The sequence below is a fragment of the Prionailurus bengalensis genome, chromosome C1 (genome assembly GCF_016509475.1).
Source record: "Prionailurus bengalensis isolate Pbe53 chromosome C1, Fcat_Pben_1.1_paternal_pri, whole genome shotgun sequence".
Lineage (NCBI taxonomy): Eukaryota > Metazoa > Chordata > Mammalia > Carnivora > Felidae > Prionailurus > Prionailurus bengalensis.
Window position 1 is genome coordinate 47,884,642 of NC_057345.1, and position 19,537 is coordinate 47,904,178.

At 35.1% G+C, this 19,537-nt stretch overlaps 1 protein-coding gene across 4 annotated transcripts in view; it reads right to left on the reverse strand.

Moving 5' to 3' along the window:
* The window catches only part of MYSM1 (Myb like, SWIRM and MPN domains 1), a 34,624-nt gene that overhangs the window by 7,517 nt on the left and 7,570 nt on the right, over positions 1–19,537 (reverse strand). For 2 of the 4 annotated variants that reach the window (XM_043575112.1, XM_043575111.1), the window contains exons 4-12: positions 18,893–18,970; positions 18,777–18,800; positions 17,583–17,661; positions 14,305–14,403; positions 11,698–12,470; positions 7,514–7,644; positions 6,311–6,414; positions 4,797–4,874; positions 3,011–3,096 (exon numbers count right to left, since the gene is read on the reverse strand). In XM_043575112.1, the coding sequence (XP_043431047.1) occupies positions 3,011–3,096; positions 4,797–4,874; positions 6,311–6,414; positions 7,514–7,644; positions 11,698–12,470; positions 14,305–14,403; positions 17,583–17,661; positions 18,777–18,800; positions 18,893–18,970 (1,452 nt within the window). Of the gene's footprint in view, positions 1–3,010; positions 3,097–4,796; positions 4,875–6,310; positions 6,415–7,513; positions 7,645–11,697; positions 12,471–14,304; positions 14,404–17,582; positions 17,907–18,776; positions 18,801–18,892; positions 18,971–19,537 lie in introns of those variants that run through there. The other 2 variants (XM_043575114.1, XM_043575113.1) reach the window with 2 other exon arrangements.

Here is a 19,537-nt window from a genome sequence, read left to right on the forward strand (position 1 = left end):
GAATGAATGGCAATGGTTCTACTAAAGAAATTAATGTATATGAAAAGTTCAATGATAAACTTGTATTTTAAAATAAAAAAGTTAGGGGCAGGTGAGTGTCTCAGTAGGTTAAGCATCCGACTTCAGCTCAGGCCGTGATCTGGCAGTTCTCTGGAGTTGGGAGCCCCCACGTCAGGTTCTGTGCTGACAGCTCAGAGCCTGGAGCCTGCTTCAGATTCTGTGTCTCCCTCTCTCTCTTGCACCTCCCTCATTTGCACTGTCTCTCTCTCTCAAAAAGAAACATTAAAAAAAATGAGAAAGTTAAAAAAAAAAAAAAGAGGGGCACGTAAGCAAGGGTAGATAAAAAAGCATGTATTAATCTGAGAGCAATATTAGAAAGGCTTTGAGCAGTAAAGAACTGAAGTCTGAAGAAGATATCAAGAATAAGGTTTCTTTAGGCTATGGTCAGAGAAAGAAAAAAAACAAGGAATATATGTTCATGTTAACACAACCAGAAAAGAGCAGGACTATTTAGCTCCTATTCTACCAGAGACTGTTAGTGTCAGCAATTCAGACACTTTGTACTCCAAGTGCCTAGAACAGTGCCTGATACATAGTAAGCATTTTTTCAGAAATATAAGATGAATGAAGAGGAAAGATCTTCAAGTAAAAAAGTGCTTCATCAACACGAAAAAAAAGAACACAAAGACAGCATATGCATCCCAGAACAATGAAGAACCATGATGTGAAACCCACTGACCTTTTTGGAGGAACTGTTCAGAATGGAAAAATTATTGGAGGGCTACAAATAGGCAATTTTGGGCTTTCTTTTCTTTTTTTTTTTATTTTTATTTTTATTTTATTTTTGGGACAGAGAGAGACAGAGCATGAACAGGGGAGGGGCAGAGAGAGAGGGAGACAGAGTCGGAAACAGGCTCCAGGCTCCGAGCCATCAGCCCAGAGCCTGACGCGGGGCTCGAACTCACGGACCGCGAGATCGTGACCTGGCTGAAGTCGGACGCTAAACCGACTGCGCCACCCAGGCGCCCCTGGGCTTTATTTTCTTAAACAAAAAAAGCAGACTTTGGGAGCAGAGGAATTAAATGTGAATATTGAGAAAATTCTGGAAAAGATCATTCGACAGCTGATTTTGAGCCTTTAGCAAGTGAAGAGAGGACTACTAAGGGTAATAATGGATTCATGAAAATATATGTCATGATAAGTAAATCTAAATTTCATTTTTTTTAAATGGTTTTTTAACGTTTATTTTTGACAGAGATAGAGCGCAAGCAAGGGTGGGCCACAGAGACAGACAGACAGACAGACAGACAGACAAAGAAATCTTAAGAGGCTCCACGCTCTGAGCTGTCAGCACAGAGCCAGACACGGGGCTCGAACCCACGAACCATGAGATCATGACCTGAGCCGAAGTCAGATACTTAACCAACTGAGCCACCCAGGTGCCCCTAAATTTCATTTTTGATAGAACTGATCTGCTAGAAACTAGCAGACTCATAAAGATTCAAATATATTTTGTCTGAATGTAAGCAAGACATCTACTATGATTTTTCTTCTGCACAAGATGAAAAATCATGAGTCAACTGTGGCAATGTACAGCTGATGGAACAATGATGTCTGAGGCTTTCCCTTATTCCAGTTAAACATTTTAAGCAGTGATCAATGGCAGAAGAGGTAAGCTTACTGAAATGTTGACTCAAATCAATGAAGGCTAGTATAAGAAAAGTGGAGCTGGATTCAGATTGTGACAAACTGGAACAATGACTTGGAAATCACAATAAATATGTCTCATGCTGAGATTCAGAAAAGCAAATGTCTGGATACTAGATAAGGAGTCCTAGCTTATGGATGACGGTATTTTTTTACATAGTTTATCTTATTTTACTCTCACAACAACTGTAGGTTTTAATTTTTCTTTTAGAGAGGGGATATATAATGTAATGTTAGCAGTATGGATTCTTAAGTCTGACTGCCTGGATTAAATCACAGCTCCATCACTAACAAGCATGAGCAAGTTTGTTTCCTCATGAATGATATTATTAACTACTGCACAGGGTGGTTATGGGGATTAAATGAGTTAATATATACAAAGTGCTTAAAGCATAGTCAACAGTCTTAGCTATTATAGTTATTATTTTATGAATGAGCACTGAAGGCTTAAGGCTTTACATAACTTACCTAGGGACTTACACTTGGTTAAACATCAGGGCTCTTTCACTGAAAATGACCTGGGGACATTCCTAGATATCTTATTTTAAAAGGGACACTGGTGAAACCATAATCTATTTCTGCATCTACAGAAAGTGAGGGTCCAGAAAACCAAGACATTTAACTTATTTGGTGACTCTTAACTGTTATGTTACAAATAACAGATTATTAAAAAAAAAAAAACAAACAACAAACCCCCCCACACACACACACAGAAAAATCCCCAAAAACCTTGCTAACAATCAGCACCAACCAAAGAAAGCACTAGTCGTTTCATGAGGTTACCTATTTATAATGTCTAAGGAGTTGAATGACCACCTGTTATAATCAAGGCCCCTTTACAACATATGTTGGATCCTATAGTCACTAAACCTATAAATTCAAAACTTTTGCTCAAGCTCTTCCAAACTGGTAATCAGTGAAATAAAAAATCTCAAAAATTCTAGTAGCATTTAAAAAAAATTTTTTTTTAATGTTTTTATTTATTTTTTTGAGACAGAGAGAGACAGAGAGAGACAGAGCATGAGCTGGGGAGGGGCAGAGAGAGAGGGAGACACAGCACCTGAAACAGGCTCCAGGCTTTGAGCTGTCAACACAGAGTCCGACGTGGGACTCGAACTCATGGAGTGTGAGATCATGACCTGAGCTGAAGTCAGACACTTAACAGACTGAGCCACCCAGGTGCCCCATCTAGTAGTATTTTTAAACTTAATATGAATAATATGTTGCTAATCAGGTATTTTTTCCATACATTCCTAATCATTGGTGATAAGTTAAAAAAAATTACATGTGTAAAACACTATACCTTTTTGTTGGTCTTGGTACTTTTGAGGATTTAACAGATTTACATTTTTCCTCTTTTCTTCTCGCCAATTCCTCGGCAGAGAGATGCTAAAACAGAAAACAACCACTTGATCAACCAGTCCATCAGCCACTGACAGGCAGAATCAATAATAATAAAGAATACTCTTTAACACCATAATTAAAGGCAGGTGAGAACAGGATAGACTATGTTGATGGAGATGTACCTCCTTCTTTCTACTAACAAATTGCAATGCTAGATAATATATTAAAAAATTGTTCCAAAATCTACAGCCACGCCAAACTTAAAAACCTCAGAATCACCTGAGTCCCTCCTTTTACTTATTTCCCATTTCTAGTCATCAAATCCTATTGTGTTGTTTTCTTTCCCAACAGGGAGACAGCGCAGAATAATGATAAAGAGTACAGATTCTGGAGACAGAATGCCTCGCTCTGCTACTTACTGGATGACCCTGGCCAAATTACTGAAGCTTTCTGTGCTTTAGTTTCCTTATCTTTAAAATCGGAACAAAAATAGTAATAATAACAGTGTCATGATGTTATCGTAATGATGCATTAATGTTTATAAAACACTAGAATAGGGTTGGACACATACATAATAAGTCCTACATAAGTACAAAATTAATCTTTTCATTCCATTTCTACTATCATTCTTACACTTTAGCCCAAATAACTAGGCACCTTTTCCAGAATATGTCTGGTATTTTCCCACATCTCTACCTTTGTTTATGCTGCTCCCTTAGCCTGGAATGCCCTCACTACTTTTCTACATTTTGAGACTGTCCTGCTAATCCCTCAAGTCACATCTTCTGTGAAACCTTCTCTCATCACACACACCCCTTGGGGAAGACCTGACATTTCTTAAGATCAACCTTATGGAACTTAACACAGGTTTCATCTTTCCTACTAGAAACTATAGAAGTTCTTTCTAGGCAGGAATCATGCGTTACTAATGTTGTGCCTAGATTAGAGATTAAGTGAGGCTAGGGACAGGGAATGGGGAAGAGAAAAAGAGGAGAACGTTTTCTTTTTGTTTTGTTTTTGTACTGAAACTCAAGAAGAAAACTAAAATTTACTGAGTAATTGGTATACGCAAGGCTTATTAAGTAACCTAGTACTAGAATCTTCATACATTTTATTCCATTTACTTCACTTAATTCTCATAACAATTCTTGGACAGAGGTATTATTCACACTCCATAGACAAAAACCTGAATTTCAGTGAGGTTAAGAAACTGCTCAAGGTAAGAAAGCCAGTAAGGACACATTCACACATTCTTTCCATTCTACTGCACTGGGTGTTCACAAATAAATTCTATAGATACAGAACTTATACACACACACACATTCGTCACCCATGTTTCTTTTCAGAACCACAGTTTTTATTGGTAGAAATGACACTTTAGTATTTGTAATTCAATTTATGTCTAATGCTTGGGACAATATTTTAATTGGTATATCAGAACATCATTCTATAAATAAATGTTTACTGAAATGAATTAGGCATACCAACTCCCTGGCACCTTGGCAGATATTCTTGAGCTAGAGACCAGAATACAGAGAATAGACAAAATTTGGAAAACGAATCCAACTCCTAGTTAATTGCACCAATGCCTTCTATTTTGTTGTTTATTGGTGACTTCTAGACAAATTAACATGGGACGGATACACACATGCACACACAAGTGTAATATATATGACATTAAGACATACATATATAAATGACGGAACAACTTTTAGTGATGACCTATCTGCTAAGGTCAAAGTTACCTCAAAGGTTTGTCCTTCTAAGTCTTTTGCATCACACCAATTTCCCCATGGGTCTCGGACCCTACGTCTCCTTGTGCGCTGTTATAACATTAAAATGAAGCAAAAGGTAACAAGATTAACCTGGGGAAATCACGGCACAATACACAAAGCCAAAATGATATTTAAAAAAAATCAGTTAATTTCTCCATTAAAATACCGTAATCCCTGATCAGCATTGCCTGACTAAATTTTATTTTATTAATATATGTTTAATAGTTTGCACTCTGCTCAGAAATAAATCAGTAATGCTTTTCTGAATTTTACCTGGATTTCTTATTGAATTTTCATTTCTTATCGCCACTTAGAAACTAAAATACTAGGACAAAAAATATTTTTAAGATTAAAAAGAACCACCAAGAAAATGACTTCCCTTTCAACCACTTGTGGTAGAATACTTGCAAGAACGCGTAGCAAGAGGTAGAATATTAAAACTAGAAGCAAAATTACATCTCAGCCTCAGAAAGGGAAAGACTGCCTAGTGGATGCAATAAAAACAATAAAACATTATGAAATTAATTGACAAGATTACTAATATCTAGTTTTATAAACCCCAATACTGAAGCCTTTAAAACAGACTGCTCAAGGGCGCCTGGGTGGCTCAGTCAGTTAAGTGTCCAACTCTTGATTTCGGCTCAGGTCATGATCTCATAGTTGTGAGACTGAGCCCCATGTCAGGCTCTGTGCTGGGCATGGTGGAGGCTCCTTAAGATTCTCTCTCTCCCTCCCTCAGTTCTTCCCAGCTTGCACTCTCTCCCTCTCTTTCTCTCAAAACAAAAAAACAAACAAACAAAAAAGACTGGCTCAGAGGCCAGTGTTTGAGTGGCACCTTTTCCAGCAACTGTATCTAAATACATCCTTTCTTATAAAAGTAAATCTAGGTAGGCAGAAATGGTTAACAGCCTAAATACGCTAAGAAAAATGTCCACTCTATTATCTATACGTTTCTTCATTTACCTCACCTATTACCAATCTACTTTATTAGTAAAACCAACGAGATCACACTATGACTCTGCCTTTTAAGAGACTTGTAGATCACTCACCTTTAAAATAAGATTCACAAATTGTAAGATACTGTAAAACTCCCTAACTTCAAGAATTAAAAAAGAAAGGCTACAATAGTTTGGATAGCTATTCCAAGAAGCTGAATCTTAACCTAAGACTTTTTAGCTAAACAAAGTAACTGAAAGAAAAAGGAGCTTAGCTGTATGGCTGTAAAAGACACACTAGACTTAGAAACCGGAACCAAGAATTCTAAGGCCACGCGAGCAAAGTACGACGCTTCCGTGTCAAGTCTGCCGGCAAATTACGAGGTGTTTTTGGTTTTTGCCTTATAAACTAACATGACACTGAATAGAAACCAGAAAAGTAAATGGCTAAGGTGACATACAAGAGAAAACACGTTCTTCCACTCACTGTCCATGTGTTTAACAGGTGGCTAGAAGGGGGCACACCTTAGATGACAGGTGAACACTTACCATAGACTGCAGACGCTGTGCAAGCTGGTATGCTTCCGCCGCATCTTTTCGGTCCCTGGCTCGTGCTTTGTCAACTGGTTGTGGCCTGTTGTACACAGCCTGTTCTATTGGAATTCGGGAAAAATAAAACAGTCTATTATTTTCTGAAACTCATTCGTTCAATAGGAAGGCACACCTATACTGACTGGAAGTTGTAAGCCAATTTCTAAGTTTTGTTATACCTAAGCTTCTATCTTAATTCTGCAATTACTTGGCAGTCTCACGTAAAACTAACACTCTTAAGGAAATCTCAGTAAAATGGGATATTCAGGAAATGGGTAATTTAATTTCTAATTAAACGACTGCTAAGCTCACTTTGCTGAATTCAGAGGTCTAACACAGAAAACGTGATTTCATTTTTTTTTAGTGGCTGTGGAAGCTGCGACCCCTTAGTTTTCCTGAGCAGCCAGTCCCAAGATACAGTGCCTGGGGAAACAGACACCGAAATGAAAAACAGACCACAGGGCAGACTGTAAATTCTCGCTACAAGATAAATAAATAATCTCTGATAGGAGATTTTCTGGTTAGCTGTCTTCTCAAAGACAGAACATATTCTTCTGAAACCATGGGTTACAAAGTTCTAATTACCTATCCAATTACCTTATCACAACTATGGTTATTAACTTTCTTCAAAATGTTTGTGTCAAGTTAATTCAATAAAAGTGAAAAATACATTCAAAATCATGCATATTTGAGAAAAACTAGGGTGAAAGAAACTTTCTTCCGTGAAAAATATTTTGGCACTTTTATTACATTTAAGTGTAGAGGCTCATAAATTATTTCCTTTACTTAAACACTGCTAGACAGTATTTCTAGCATTAATACAGATTTTGCATATTGAATGGGCTACTATCAGACTTTTCTTAAAATGATGTTACTTGTACTTGACAAAGAGCTTCATTGTTAAATTATTTCTCCCACTTAGAGAATATTTTTCCTTTTCATACCACCAATTTTCACTGTAGGTTACAGGAAAATGTAGCTTAATCAACAGAAATCTGTTTTACAAAAAAACTTAGTAATACAGTTATTCCATATTATAGCATCTTTCTGAATTCTGCATCTATACTAAATCTGCTTGAATTCTAACCATCAAGGAAGTTAATGGGTGCTCTAAGGATAAAAAATGTTGAGTAAAAGATGTTGTTGGGTTTTTATTTTTACCACATCCAAAATTGATTGCTCCTATCAACTCGAGGTATGTATGAATCCGTCCAATACAATTAACATCCCCACAGTTCTTCAGGCCAGGACGTACTGAGGTCTTATTTAAGTATTTCGGTTTGCATATCTCCCTAATTAAGAGATGGAAGTACAGTTATTTTGGATAAATAAAAACATGAAAAAAGATTTCTGGGGAAAACTTTTAATATTTAAAATATCTTAAAAATTTACCCCCTCTCAATCGGTAAATGTGTAGTAAAAACAATGCTAATACATAATACCCAACTGTACTTTTTCCTGAAATTACCTTTAAATGATACAATAACTTACAAGTATAATGTGATTTTTATTAACGATTATTTTTTTCCCATATGAAATGCCACAGATTCCAGTTATCCCAGGATTTTAAAGTTAGAGGTTTTGTCAACAGATCCAAATTCAAGCTTCAAGAATAAAAAGGGCACTCTGACAACATATCTAAAGTATTTGGTATTAGACTTTTCTAATTTTTAATATATTACTAAGGTTCGTCCACTTTCACTTTGCTGGGCAGTATCTTTTAATTATAAGCTACCTTATAAATGCTTGAAAGTTTTATACCGGTTTTTAATTATTAGGCCAATAAATAAGAGTAAGCACTCTCAGTGGAAAACAGAAATATTAATATTATAGAGGATTTCCAAGAAATCAAGAAATGCCCAAAGACTATGAAAAAAATACAAGGTTTACATAATACAGTTCATATTTACTGAATGTACTTATTGTACCATGGCAGATAGAGTTTAAGAGTAGTGGAGAACTTAATAATAGCAGCAAACAGTCCCCGAGTGCTTATGCCAGTACTAACAGTTACACAACCTTAATCCTCACAACAGTTCTACAAAGTAGATTTTATTATTCTTATTTTGGAGATAAGGAAGCAAAAAGTCAAAGGAATGAAAGTACTTATTTGAGGAAGTTAAAGTCAAGATTTACATACAGACATTATAGACCAAGTATTCAGACATATCATGTAACAGGATTTCTTATTGAATCTTTATTTTATTCCACAAATATTTACTTTGCATCTTACATACCGGGCACTGTCTAGGCACTAAGGATACAGACATGAATATAAAGCTCCCGACTTTACATGCTAATGGGAGGATATATAGGGGCGCCTGGGTGGCTCAGTCAGTGAGGTATCTGACTTTGGCTCAGCTCATGACCTCATGGGTCATGAGGTCAAGCCCCATGTAGGGCTCTGTGCTGACAGCTCAGAGCCTGGAGCCTGCTTCAGATTCTGTGTCTTCCTCTCTCTCTCTCTCTGTCCCTCCTCTGCTCTGTCTCTTTCTCTCTCTCAAAAATAAAATTTAAAAAAAATTTAATGGGAGAATAGGACTAATATATATTACATATTAATATATTGCTTGTAATCTTATATTAATATATAATTAATTATATATATAGCAGTAAGTGCTAGGAAGAAACAGTAAGAAGGATAAAGGGATAGAGAGACAAACAGGCACAGACTACTTCAGAGAGGGTGTTTAGGGAAGGCCTGCCTAAGCAGAAACCAAATTTAAAATCATACATTCTACAGACATTCAGTAAGGGCAAGAAGTAATTTGTGATATGGCAGGGTATCAGAAATGCCATTGAAAAGATGAGATTTCAGTGTTTTCACTTCAGTTCAGTGTGAAAGAAAAGGAAACAAATTGCACAAATGAAGGCAAGAAAACAGGAATGAGCACGGTGTAACAAGCTACCAAAAATCTGTAGCAATCTAAAAACAGTATTGATTTAATTAAAGACTGCCCAAATCGAAAGACTTTAAACAAAGCTCAGCACTAGTTTGGTGCTGAACAAACGGTAAGGCCTCTAAAGATCCCTGTTCGTGATTCATCATGCCAACTTGTCCCCTTAACAAAGAGTGCCTTTTATATTTGCTTAGAACAAGCACTGCCCTAAGCACTAGAGGTGTTAACAATGAACACAACAGACAAAAGTCTGTCCATATGAAGTCTGTATTATCATGGGGAGGGAGAGGGAAGGAAGAGAAGACAATACAGAAATAAAAACGTCGTATCTTCAGTAGTAGTAAGTTCTATGAAGATAAATAGAATACAAACTAAGAGAGTGAGGGGCAGATGTGAGCTATTTTAGATAGGGTGGTCAGTGAAGTCCTCTAATTTCCCTGGAGCAGACCTGAGGGGACAACGATGCATGGTTCGCCAAGATCTAGAAGGCAGCATGGGGGAAGCATTCAGGGCAGAGTGAAAAAGTCTGAGTCAAGGACCTGAGATGAAGTGTGAAAATTACAAGTCAAGACTGCAGACCCTGAAGTCACCTTCACCTAATGTGACCTGGAACAAGTTCTTTTTCCTCTCTGAGACTCATTTTTCTCATCTGTAGAATGAGGACGAGTTTGTCAGAACTGGAGATGACTTAAATACATTTAAATGCATTCGGGAGGCATTCAATAACAGTGTTAACTATCTTAAAACATTCCCATAAACAGGGGGTCAGTTGCATGTGTTTTTATGGAAAGGATCCTTTAGCTACAAACAAATCAGGTCTTTTCTTTTAAAACTTTAACTCTTCTACTTTTTTTTTTAACACCACCTCCAGTCCCCTCTTCTATTTCCGAAGAGAATAGTTTGGAGTTCCTGTTCAAAACACTTCTTTCTCCTTTCACACTGTTCTGTTAAATCACATACTCAAACAACATTTAACTGGTGTTATGACTAAGGCAAATGTCATTAGGAAACTACTGCCATATAATTTATACTATCTACATAAGTTATTCTGCCTTATTGAGAATTCAAAATTAAAACAAATGAAATTTGATTAAAGTACCATTAAGTCACTCACTGATGATTCACACAGGTAAAAAAAATTTTGAGTTATTATTTTGAAGTCCTTCCATTTTGGCCATTCATCCTCTTATTTCCAAAAACAAAATTAGATCTAATCTGACTGGTCTTTTTCAGTAGTGTCAATCAGGCAATGTGAAATAATGGAGGAAATGACTGACAGAGTTAGGACCTGCTCACAGGTCCTCTTTCTGTCAGTGGCTGGTTATATAATCAAAGGCAGGCCCCTAGACCTCTCCTGACCTTAGAATCTCCCAAACACAGAAAATACCACCTGCCTATTTTACAGGACTGTTGTGAGGAATCAAACAACATAGAAAAGCTTTCTGTAAACCGTTAAGTACTATGCGAATAGCAGCTGTTCCTTATATTTATTCTTTCCTTTGAGACCACCTTGCCCAGAAATTTTACTTTTAGCCATCTCAACCATCAGCAAGACAACCACGAGTCAAGAACAAAAATCTTTCTTTTCTGACAAAGCTATTTTAAAAATTAGTCAAATTAATATTGTGTGAGTACTGAAGGTTACGGACAGAATACACATGATTATTTGTTTTCCTTTGGTAATCTTCCAAGGTTATGGCAGAAGTCCTCTGTAAAGATGGCTCTATGCAATTCAGTGTCTCCAGAAGCAGTAACAACAATTATGAATGTCTGGTAATGTCTTAATTAAACTACCACGAAAAATTCAATTTGCAGAGCACTTAGGCTAATAAGGTGGGAAGTTTTTTGGTTTGTGCCCCACCCAACACTAAATAATTCAAATAAAAGGTATTGACAATTCAAAAGATGAACTTCATCTATCAGAAAATTCCTGTATCCTAATGAAGCTAGATGAAGGGATTACGTTCACATTATGTTACAAGTTCAAAGCTGAAAGCATTTATAGCAATTTAGGAAAAGGTTTCTGTAATCTAGCCACATTTAATGACACTATCCTTTTGTTACCAAAATTTTCTCTTTGTACTTACAAGTACATGATAAACTAGGAAAGACATTCTCTTTTTCAAGTTTTTTTCTTTCTGTATCTTCCTAACACTGTCCTAGGAAACTGCTTCTTAAAGCAAATTATCCCTTTTTTCCAGGACCAAATACCCTTAATGAACAGACAGATGGGATGAAATAGCTATAGATGACAATATGTACCAAAGCTTTCAAAGAAAACTTCCTTATGAGAAATTTGAAGTCTTGCCTATTAAAATATATTCATATGTTCAAGCTCTCTGCATCACTCGCAATGTAAATGACTAAAACCTCAATAGGCCTCATTAAAATACCCTAGAGTATCAGAAGTTTTAAAACGGTATCTAAAATAGAATTCTTCCTTACCACTGATCCAAAATGTAATTCCTAATTTTCAAATAGCGTTCTGGTGTTTTAGCTTGGCGCCCCTCAAAAAACTCAGGAATTGCTTGTTTTTCTTCTTCTTGAATGGTATTTCTATCTATTTCCACTTCTTGTTCTGGTGGCTTAAGCTCTTCTTCCTCGTGGCTCTCGCCCTCCATTTGGCAGGAAGAATGAAAAAGCATTTCTTCATCACTCAGATCTTCCCGAACTTCACAAAGCTCTGGAGAAGGCAGCTGCCTGGCATCGTCTATTACTCCATTTCCATCATGTTTTTCACAGCTTTTCACCAGTTTATTACATTTCTGATCATTTAATTCAACTGATTTTTTGTCACTAGTGCTCTGTTTTTCAGTCCAAAATGTAATTCCTGAGCTTGAAAGTACTTCCATTTCACCCTGCTTTGTATTCTCAAAATATTCCTTGGAAGATTTAGATATGGAATCTTCCTGGTTGTAAGAAGCAATAAATTCTCCTTGACTGGTTTCAGGACTTTTACTATTAGGAATGTTTAATAAGACATCACTGCCAGGAATTTTGGGAGGAGCTTGAGAAGTCACCTCATCTGCCTCATCTGTAATGTCTACTTCTTCATCATCAGATAACTTTTCAATTTTTATAGCATTCAAGTTGGGATCAGCATGTCCCCTTAAACCTGATGGTGTCCAGGCCTTTGTGCCTTCATCTTCATTTTTAATCTGAAGACCACTGCTGCTCTTCTGGTGTGGTGTTCCCTTCTCTGGACCATCTAATTTTACCTTATTAAAAATCAAGATAAAACCCCCATATTAACATTTAAAAGTTTAACCACTGGTACATATATGATAAATACAATTATTAAACCGAGTACATGTCAATGGCATACCTTTATTGTGCTTTCCTTCTAAGGACTGATTCACAACTGCACTTTAAATGTAAAATATCATCATTTCAAATTTCCATAAATATATTTGACTCATTTATGGTCTGGTGATTTTATTAATCAAATAATCATGACCTATGTACAACTACACTTGTTTTTCCATTTTAAGTTTAAAACAGGAATCTGGTGTAGATCAACCAGAGAATGAACCAAAAAAAAAAAAAAAACTGTCATACAAAGGGATTCTTTAAGATATTAAAATATTTTTAATATTAAATATTAAATATTAAATAATTAATTTAATAATATTAAATATTAAATAATTTTAAATATTAAAATATTTTTAATGGCTTAATGTCAGATACTTCCACTGATCATTTTTTATAAAGCTAAACAGCTCATTATTTAAAGGAATCTATGTCACATATCTTTATTTAGTAAATTGAAGGTAAATACAGCGATAATAGAAACAACTATTTTTCAAAGGTTCATTTAATAGAGTTCCAGCATTATACAGCTTATAATTTAAAGCATGAAATTATCTTCCATATCTGCTATTATAGACATAAATATCTAGTCAAGGAAAAGAAAACAATTGTCAATGAATATAAAGGATTTAAAAATAAAATCTTTACATAAATGGTTTTTGAAAAATCTTGTACATGACTGACATTCCCAAGGATGACAGCTCCTAAAAAAGAGCTTATTGTGATTCTGTATCACAATAGAACCCCAGGATCCAGTACTTGAGGTTAACTGGCTTACTGTGTAAAGAACAAAAGGGTAGGAGGAGAGAAAAACAGATGTGGACATATAGCCTGGAATAGCTTTTAACAATCTTGCTATTTACTCGAAGTTTTCTGTTTTTACCCTATAAATTCAGATAAAATTTTATATTTCATAACATATTAATGTCTCTTTTAACATCACCGTGTATCCTTTCACCCCAAATCTTTGACAAAGATTAACACTACAAGATGTTGTGCATGTTTGAGTCTGAGAAGCATGGAAGTGCGAATAACCAAGTTAATCTTTATTCTCTTCCATAATACCTTGGCCATGGTGGGCTGCCCTGTAAATGCTTTTGTTTGGTTAAAGACGGAGCACATGATTGATGTATAATGAATCCATTCCATTACCTACTTCCTATGCTCAAATGACACTAAGAGAAATCTTGTATACAGGGTAAAACCTATTATTTGCATTAAAAGAAAACAGCAAGTATCACTTAAGACCCTTTCAAATTCTGTATAATTGTGTTCCCAGAACATATTACAATTTTCTAAACATCAAAACTACATGGTTAAATATAGCATAGATTACTTGAAAGCATAAAGCACTAGACCATAACACTGCAACTTACTGAAGTTTTCAGATAATTTTACATAAAAATTATAAAAGTTTCACTGCTATTAAACAGATTTTAGAATCATGTTAACATTTATGGCCCCTAAGCTCTAATCATTCTTTAAAGCTACAATGCAGCCAATCTTTAAGAAGAAAAGGTATTTTCCAGGAAACAATGACTTGCAATAGCAATACTCAAAAAACTAAAGATATGCTTTCAGATTTTTGAAGATAAACATGTATTAAGTACTTTATGAATAAAAAATACTTTTATTACAAAAACTTCAGACATTGACTTTAATGCCTCAATTAAAAAGCTACTTTTGCTTACTAATTTTTATTGCAATTATTATTACTGACTAGGATATTTATATCCTGCTTACCTTATTTTTAAAGTACTGCCTGGCATAACTCTTAACTTGTAAAACAGTGCGACTTCCAATTAGCTTTGCAATTTTGGTCCACCTTCGGCCAAATTTAGCCTATATTATCAAAATGAAAAAGAAATTGATTTTGATTAACTTAATATTCCAAGCAATTGTCACATTAAGAAAAACCTAGAAGAACAACCCATCTTTATTTTCTAAAGCACACAATGAAGTCTCATATATAGCTAAGATTCTTAAACTCATTAGAATCTAGACTTCTGAAAACTGACCAAAATGATTTAGAAATTAGTTTTTACAGCTTTCGAGATGAAGATGCACCACTTATATATTCCTAACACTATGTATTCATATTGCACATTATGAGGTTCCCAACCTAAAAAACAAATGCCTCAAAAAAGGGAGGTTACATTTCCCATTTATAGAATCAACTGATTATATTCTGACACTGATTTCAAAATATCTTTTTTTTTTTTTTTTAAACCCAGATCCATGGGTTACAATACCCATTACCTATCCCATAGTACTTTTACTCTACATGGTATGGCAGTAAACTGACTTACAAGAATGAATCACAAATGATAGGACCTGCAACCAACAGCTTCCTGTAGCCCTGTACTGTTTAAGGCTGTGTGCCTGGGAACAATGAAGCTGTGACGGGAAAAAAAAATGAGACCCAGGGGGGAGATCTGGTGGACGTTTCTGAAGTACAGAAAGGAATGCAATAAATTTTTTTTAAACTATATTTGGTGTTCTAACTTTTAAGTTTATTTTGAGAGAGGCAGAGACAGTGCAAGTGGGGGTAGGGGCAGAGAGAGAGAGGGAGAATCCCAAGCAGGCTCTGTGCTAATAGCATGTGGGGCTTGAACTCATGAACTGTGTGAGATCATGACCTGAGTTGAAACCAAAAGTCAGATGCTTAACTGACTGAGCCACCCAGATGCTCATGGGAATGCAGTATAATTTTAAAGCTAAAGGAATTTTTAAGTGTCAACTCTATTACTTGACATATAAATCTTCACAGTAGTTCTACAACTCAGGTAAGCTGATCTCAGGGCCAGATTTATAGGTCACGTTACGACATTTACAGGTCATGACTTACAGTGGCAAATCATCTTCAAGACCTGACCCAAATAATAAATTAATTATATACTTACTTCTGATATTCATGAGAAAATATGACACATGAACATTTCTTAAAACTGAAAGTACTTTGGGGTGCCTGGTGGCCTGGTCAGTTACGATTCTGACTCTTGATTTCAGTTCAGGTCATGATCTCAGGTTCATGAATTCGAGTCCCACATCAGGCTCTGTGCTGACAGTGCAAAGCCTGCTTAGGATTCTCTCTCCCTCTCTCTGCCCCGCCCTCCCTAAAATAAACTTAAGAAAAAAACCAAACTCAACGTACTTCTAGGATAATTCTTAGTAAGTATAAATTAAATAATTAACAACTATCTTAAATAATTTTTCTCCTAACTAACACCTAGCTGAGGGCAACTTACTGCAAAATTAGTTATATTTATTGTGGGATGAAGCAAATGAATAACTTCGTAGCATGGAACACTTCTGGACGTAGCAAAGATCTGGACAATTGGGGCTGTAGGAGCTTAGGCATTATGAAAACTGGAGATGGTACACTAACAAGGGGAACAAAGAAAAAAATCACCAATTTCAAAATAGAGAAAAAAGAGAGCTCTATGCCCAAAAAGGGAAAGAAAACTCTTCCTTCATCATTCAGTACCACACAATTCCCTTCCCTAAAGCCTGAGAGAATTCAGTGTATAAACAAACTATATCAACAGGTTAAAAAGGCTGGGAATACAACCAATAGTTCCATGTAGTTTTGTGGGAAAACATTCTAAGTTTAAAATATCTGTTTATGTATACAAGTAGATATCTATCTATCTATCTATCTATCTATCTATAAATAAATATATATTTGCTTATATAGGGACAAAATATCTCTGGAAGCATACACAAAGAACAGATGACAATGGTTGCCTCCGGCAATGAGAACTAAAGGCAGAGACAGGAGTGATAGGGGGACTTAACACCCTGTAACTTTAGATACCCTTTGAATTTTGAGCCATGCAGATGAAGCCCCTATCATTACCACCAGTGTCAACAATAATCTAAAAATTTACAACCCATTATTGGGTGTGTATATGTGCGCGCACGCGCGCGCGCACACACACACACACACACACACACACACACACACAGAGTCTTCAGTAAGGGGCAAAACACCAAAGCAATCAGCAATCTTAAGTAAGTGACTAGTTAATTAAAGTTCAGTTATAAAAATGATAATCATGCAACAGAATGAAATACCAATATAAAAAACATCAACAATACAGGATAAAAACCTCAGGAGGAGATAAAACCTTCAAGATAGTTTATTTATTTATACAAAGACATCACAGAATATATAGATGTCATGGTGATAACTGTAAAAATACAAATACATTTTATTTCCCTCATCTGCAGAAATGTTAACAATGACATTTCAATTTGCATTCATAAATCCCACATAAATATTACATAAATATCCTATATATAAGTATATATCATTTCAAAATTAGCATAATACTGGGTAACATGTACCTTAAAGAAAAAGATACAACCTACACTTAATAGAAAAAAATTTCCAAATATTTTCTTAAAAGTTTCTTCATGTTAGTAGGAGAATTTTCAGAATTAGAAACTGGCGTACTTTTTTTTTTTTTTCTATTATGTAACCTGTGGACATTTAAATAGATCTCAGTGAAACATTCATGCAAAAGAAGTATTTCTGGTCTTCCACTACATCCACTAAAAAAATATTCGGACTGTGTGCACAATGCCAAATATCTGAATAAAAAAGAACTCAGCTCATTATGCAGACCGTTCCAAATATACAAGTTTTTTTGTTTTTCTGGGTTTTTTTCCCCCCAAGAGAAAACATCAGATAAGTATTTTCTTCCTTTTAATCTAGGTAGTTGGTGTTATGTATACAGACAGAGCTCAGTTTCCTGGGTTTTACCAATACCAAAAAAGAGTGGGGGGAGGATGAAAACTATCTAAAATATTGATCCAAATCTATTTTAATATTTTAGTAATCTAGACACGAGTTAAAAGGAATTCTCTCATGCTATACTGTCAACATCGCCACTACAGAAAGACTAAAGATGTGATCATTAAAAAGAAATCTCTGGTCTCTACAAATTAACCTTATAATTCTATTAATATTGGCTTCTAGAATTATTTTACTATAAATTAAAAATTGCACTATTTACCAGCCCTTGTTCAAACAGCTCTTTTTCTTCTATCGTCCACTTTACTGAGTAACTGGCTGGTTTTGTAGGAGAGTGTGCCCTGAAGGGAAAAAAAGGAATTGCAAAAAAAAAGTCTGAAATGGAACATTCCATATTTATGCAGCTAAAGGTTACACAGATAGCCATAGGCTAAATTCAATACTGTGTCTAAGAGTTAAAAAGAAGAAGAAAAAGAAGGCTGCAGCCTCTACCTGGGGGCAGATTTACCCTGTCTTGTATACTTCTCTAGCCCAGGATGATAGGAGCCTCAAAAGACATAATCCTTGGGTCTGAGTGAAGATAACACTAAAAGACATCAAAGGAAGTCAATGTGGTAGCCAGCAGGCTTCCTTACACTGGACACAAAGCAGCAGACATTAATAAATTTCCAAATCCTAAAAGGTATATGAGTGTTTAAATTGGCTCCAGAAATATTATCTCTCTGATTCTTTCATGTAAATCTATGTAAATATCAAGCAAGAAAAGAAGAAACTGTGGCATTATGTTTATTACTTCTGAAACGTAGTCCCTTAAGAAATTAAAAATAAAATAGTGATGAAGCTCATTAATTTAATTCAAGCAAACCATTAATCTTTATTAACTTCTTTTTCTTTGTTTGTTGTTATTTATTCAGCGAAATACAAAAGCCAAAGTCTGCTCAGTGCTCAAACCCTTGGCAATTGTAAATCTACCCTTTGTAAGTCTACCCTTTGAGGGACCACAGACGTGAAAGGTTATAAACAATAAATAACATCAAATTTCCTTCAATTACAGGGAAAGAATATTTATAAAATATTAATACTTAATTTCTCTAGATAATTTTTGAAGGCCACAAATTCAAATTAAATTTTTGTTTGAAATGAGTGAAAATTAACTAACAGGACAATAGAAATCAAGCCAATTACTAACACATTAGCAGCTTTAAAATATTTCCCCACATATCCCTAGGAAAACATCTTTTCCATAACCTAATGGAATGGCTTATGCAGGACCATAATAGAAATTCTGACATATAAATAATATCATAAAATTATCTTGTGGCATTCCAACATCTGTATAAGAAATTTTGATTTTATATTTTTGTACAACCCAAGGTTGAGAGTTTTTCCACAGGCCAACTATAATTTTTATTTAATTCTCCTATAATTTTAGAATATAAAACATATAAGTACATACATGATTTTTGCTGATTTCTGTAGACTGCACCACATGAAAAAGAAAATAAGGGAGCTTAGGAACACATTTTAAAAAATACAGTTCATACTGTTAAGAGTATTAAAAATTAATTTTACCTCTTCATGTATTTTTTATCACCTTCCTTTTGATCAAGCCAGAAATTTTCTGGAAGTGATTTTTTAGATAAGTAATACCTGTGTAATTATTAAAGAAACTTTTTAAACAATAATAAAATCATGTAATTTTTAGGTGACTTATATTAAGTAGGCACTCATTATCATGAAAATCACACTTGAACCATAGCTAAACTAGTTCTTCTTAAAACCCTTCCAGGTCTGCAAAAATTATGATGAAAATACACCTCACAAGGCTGTTATATGGATTAAATATTACATGTGAAATCACACAAACATAGCACCTGCACAAAATGTGTGCTACAAAAATATTAGCTTCTCCTATATTCCCTATTAGACAGAAGTGGTTAAGAGAAGAATGTAGCCTTAAATGTTTCATTTAAATAATTTTTTCTTAAAACATATGGGAAATGTAATAGATGAATTTGATTGGTTGTCCAGGATTAACTGGGGACTATGATTTCATAGTTCTAAAGGGAACAGAATTCAGGGTTGTTCTCTACCTTAATTAAAATAACTTAGGTCAAATCTGCTATGGACCCTCCCTCTCAAACTTCTTAAAACTGGCCCATTGTAATACTCTTAGATTAGTCTGAGATGTTCTTCCTTTAACAAATATGGACTATA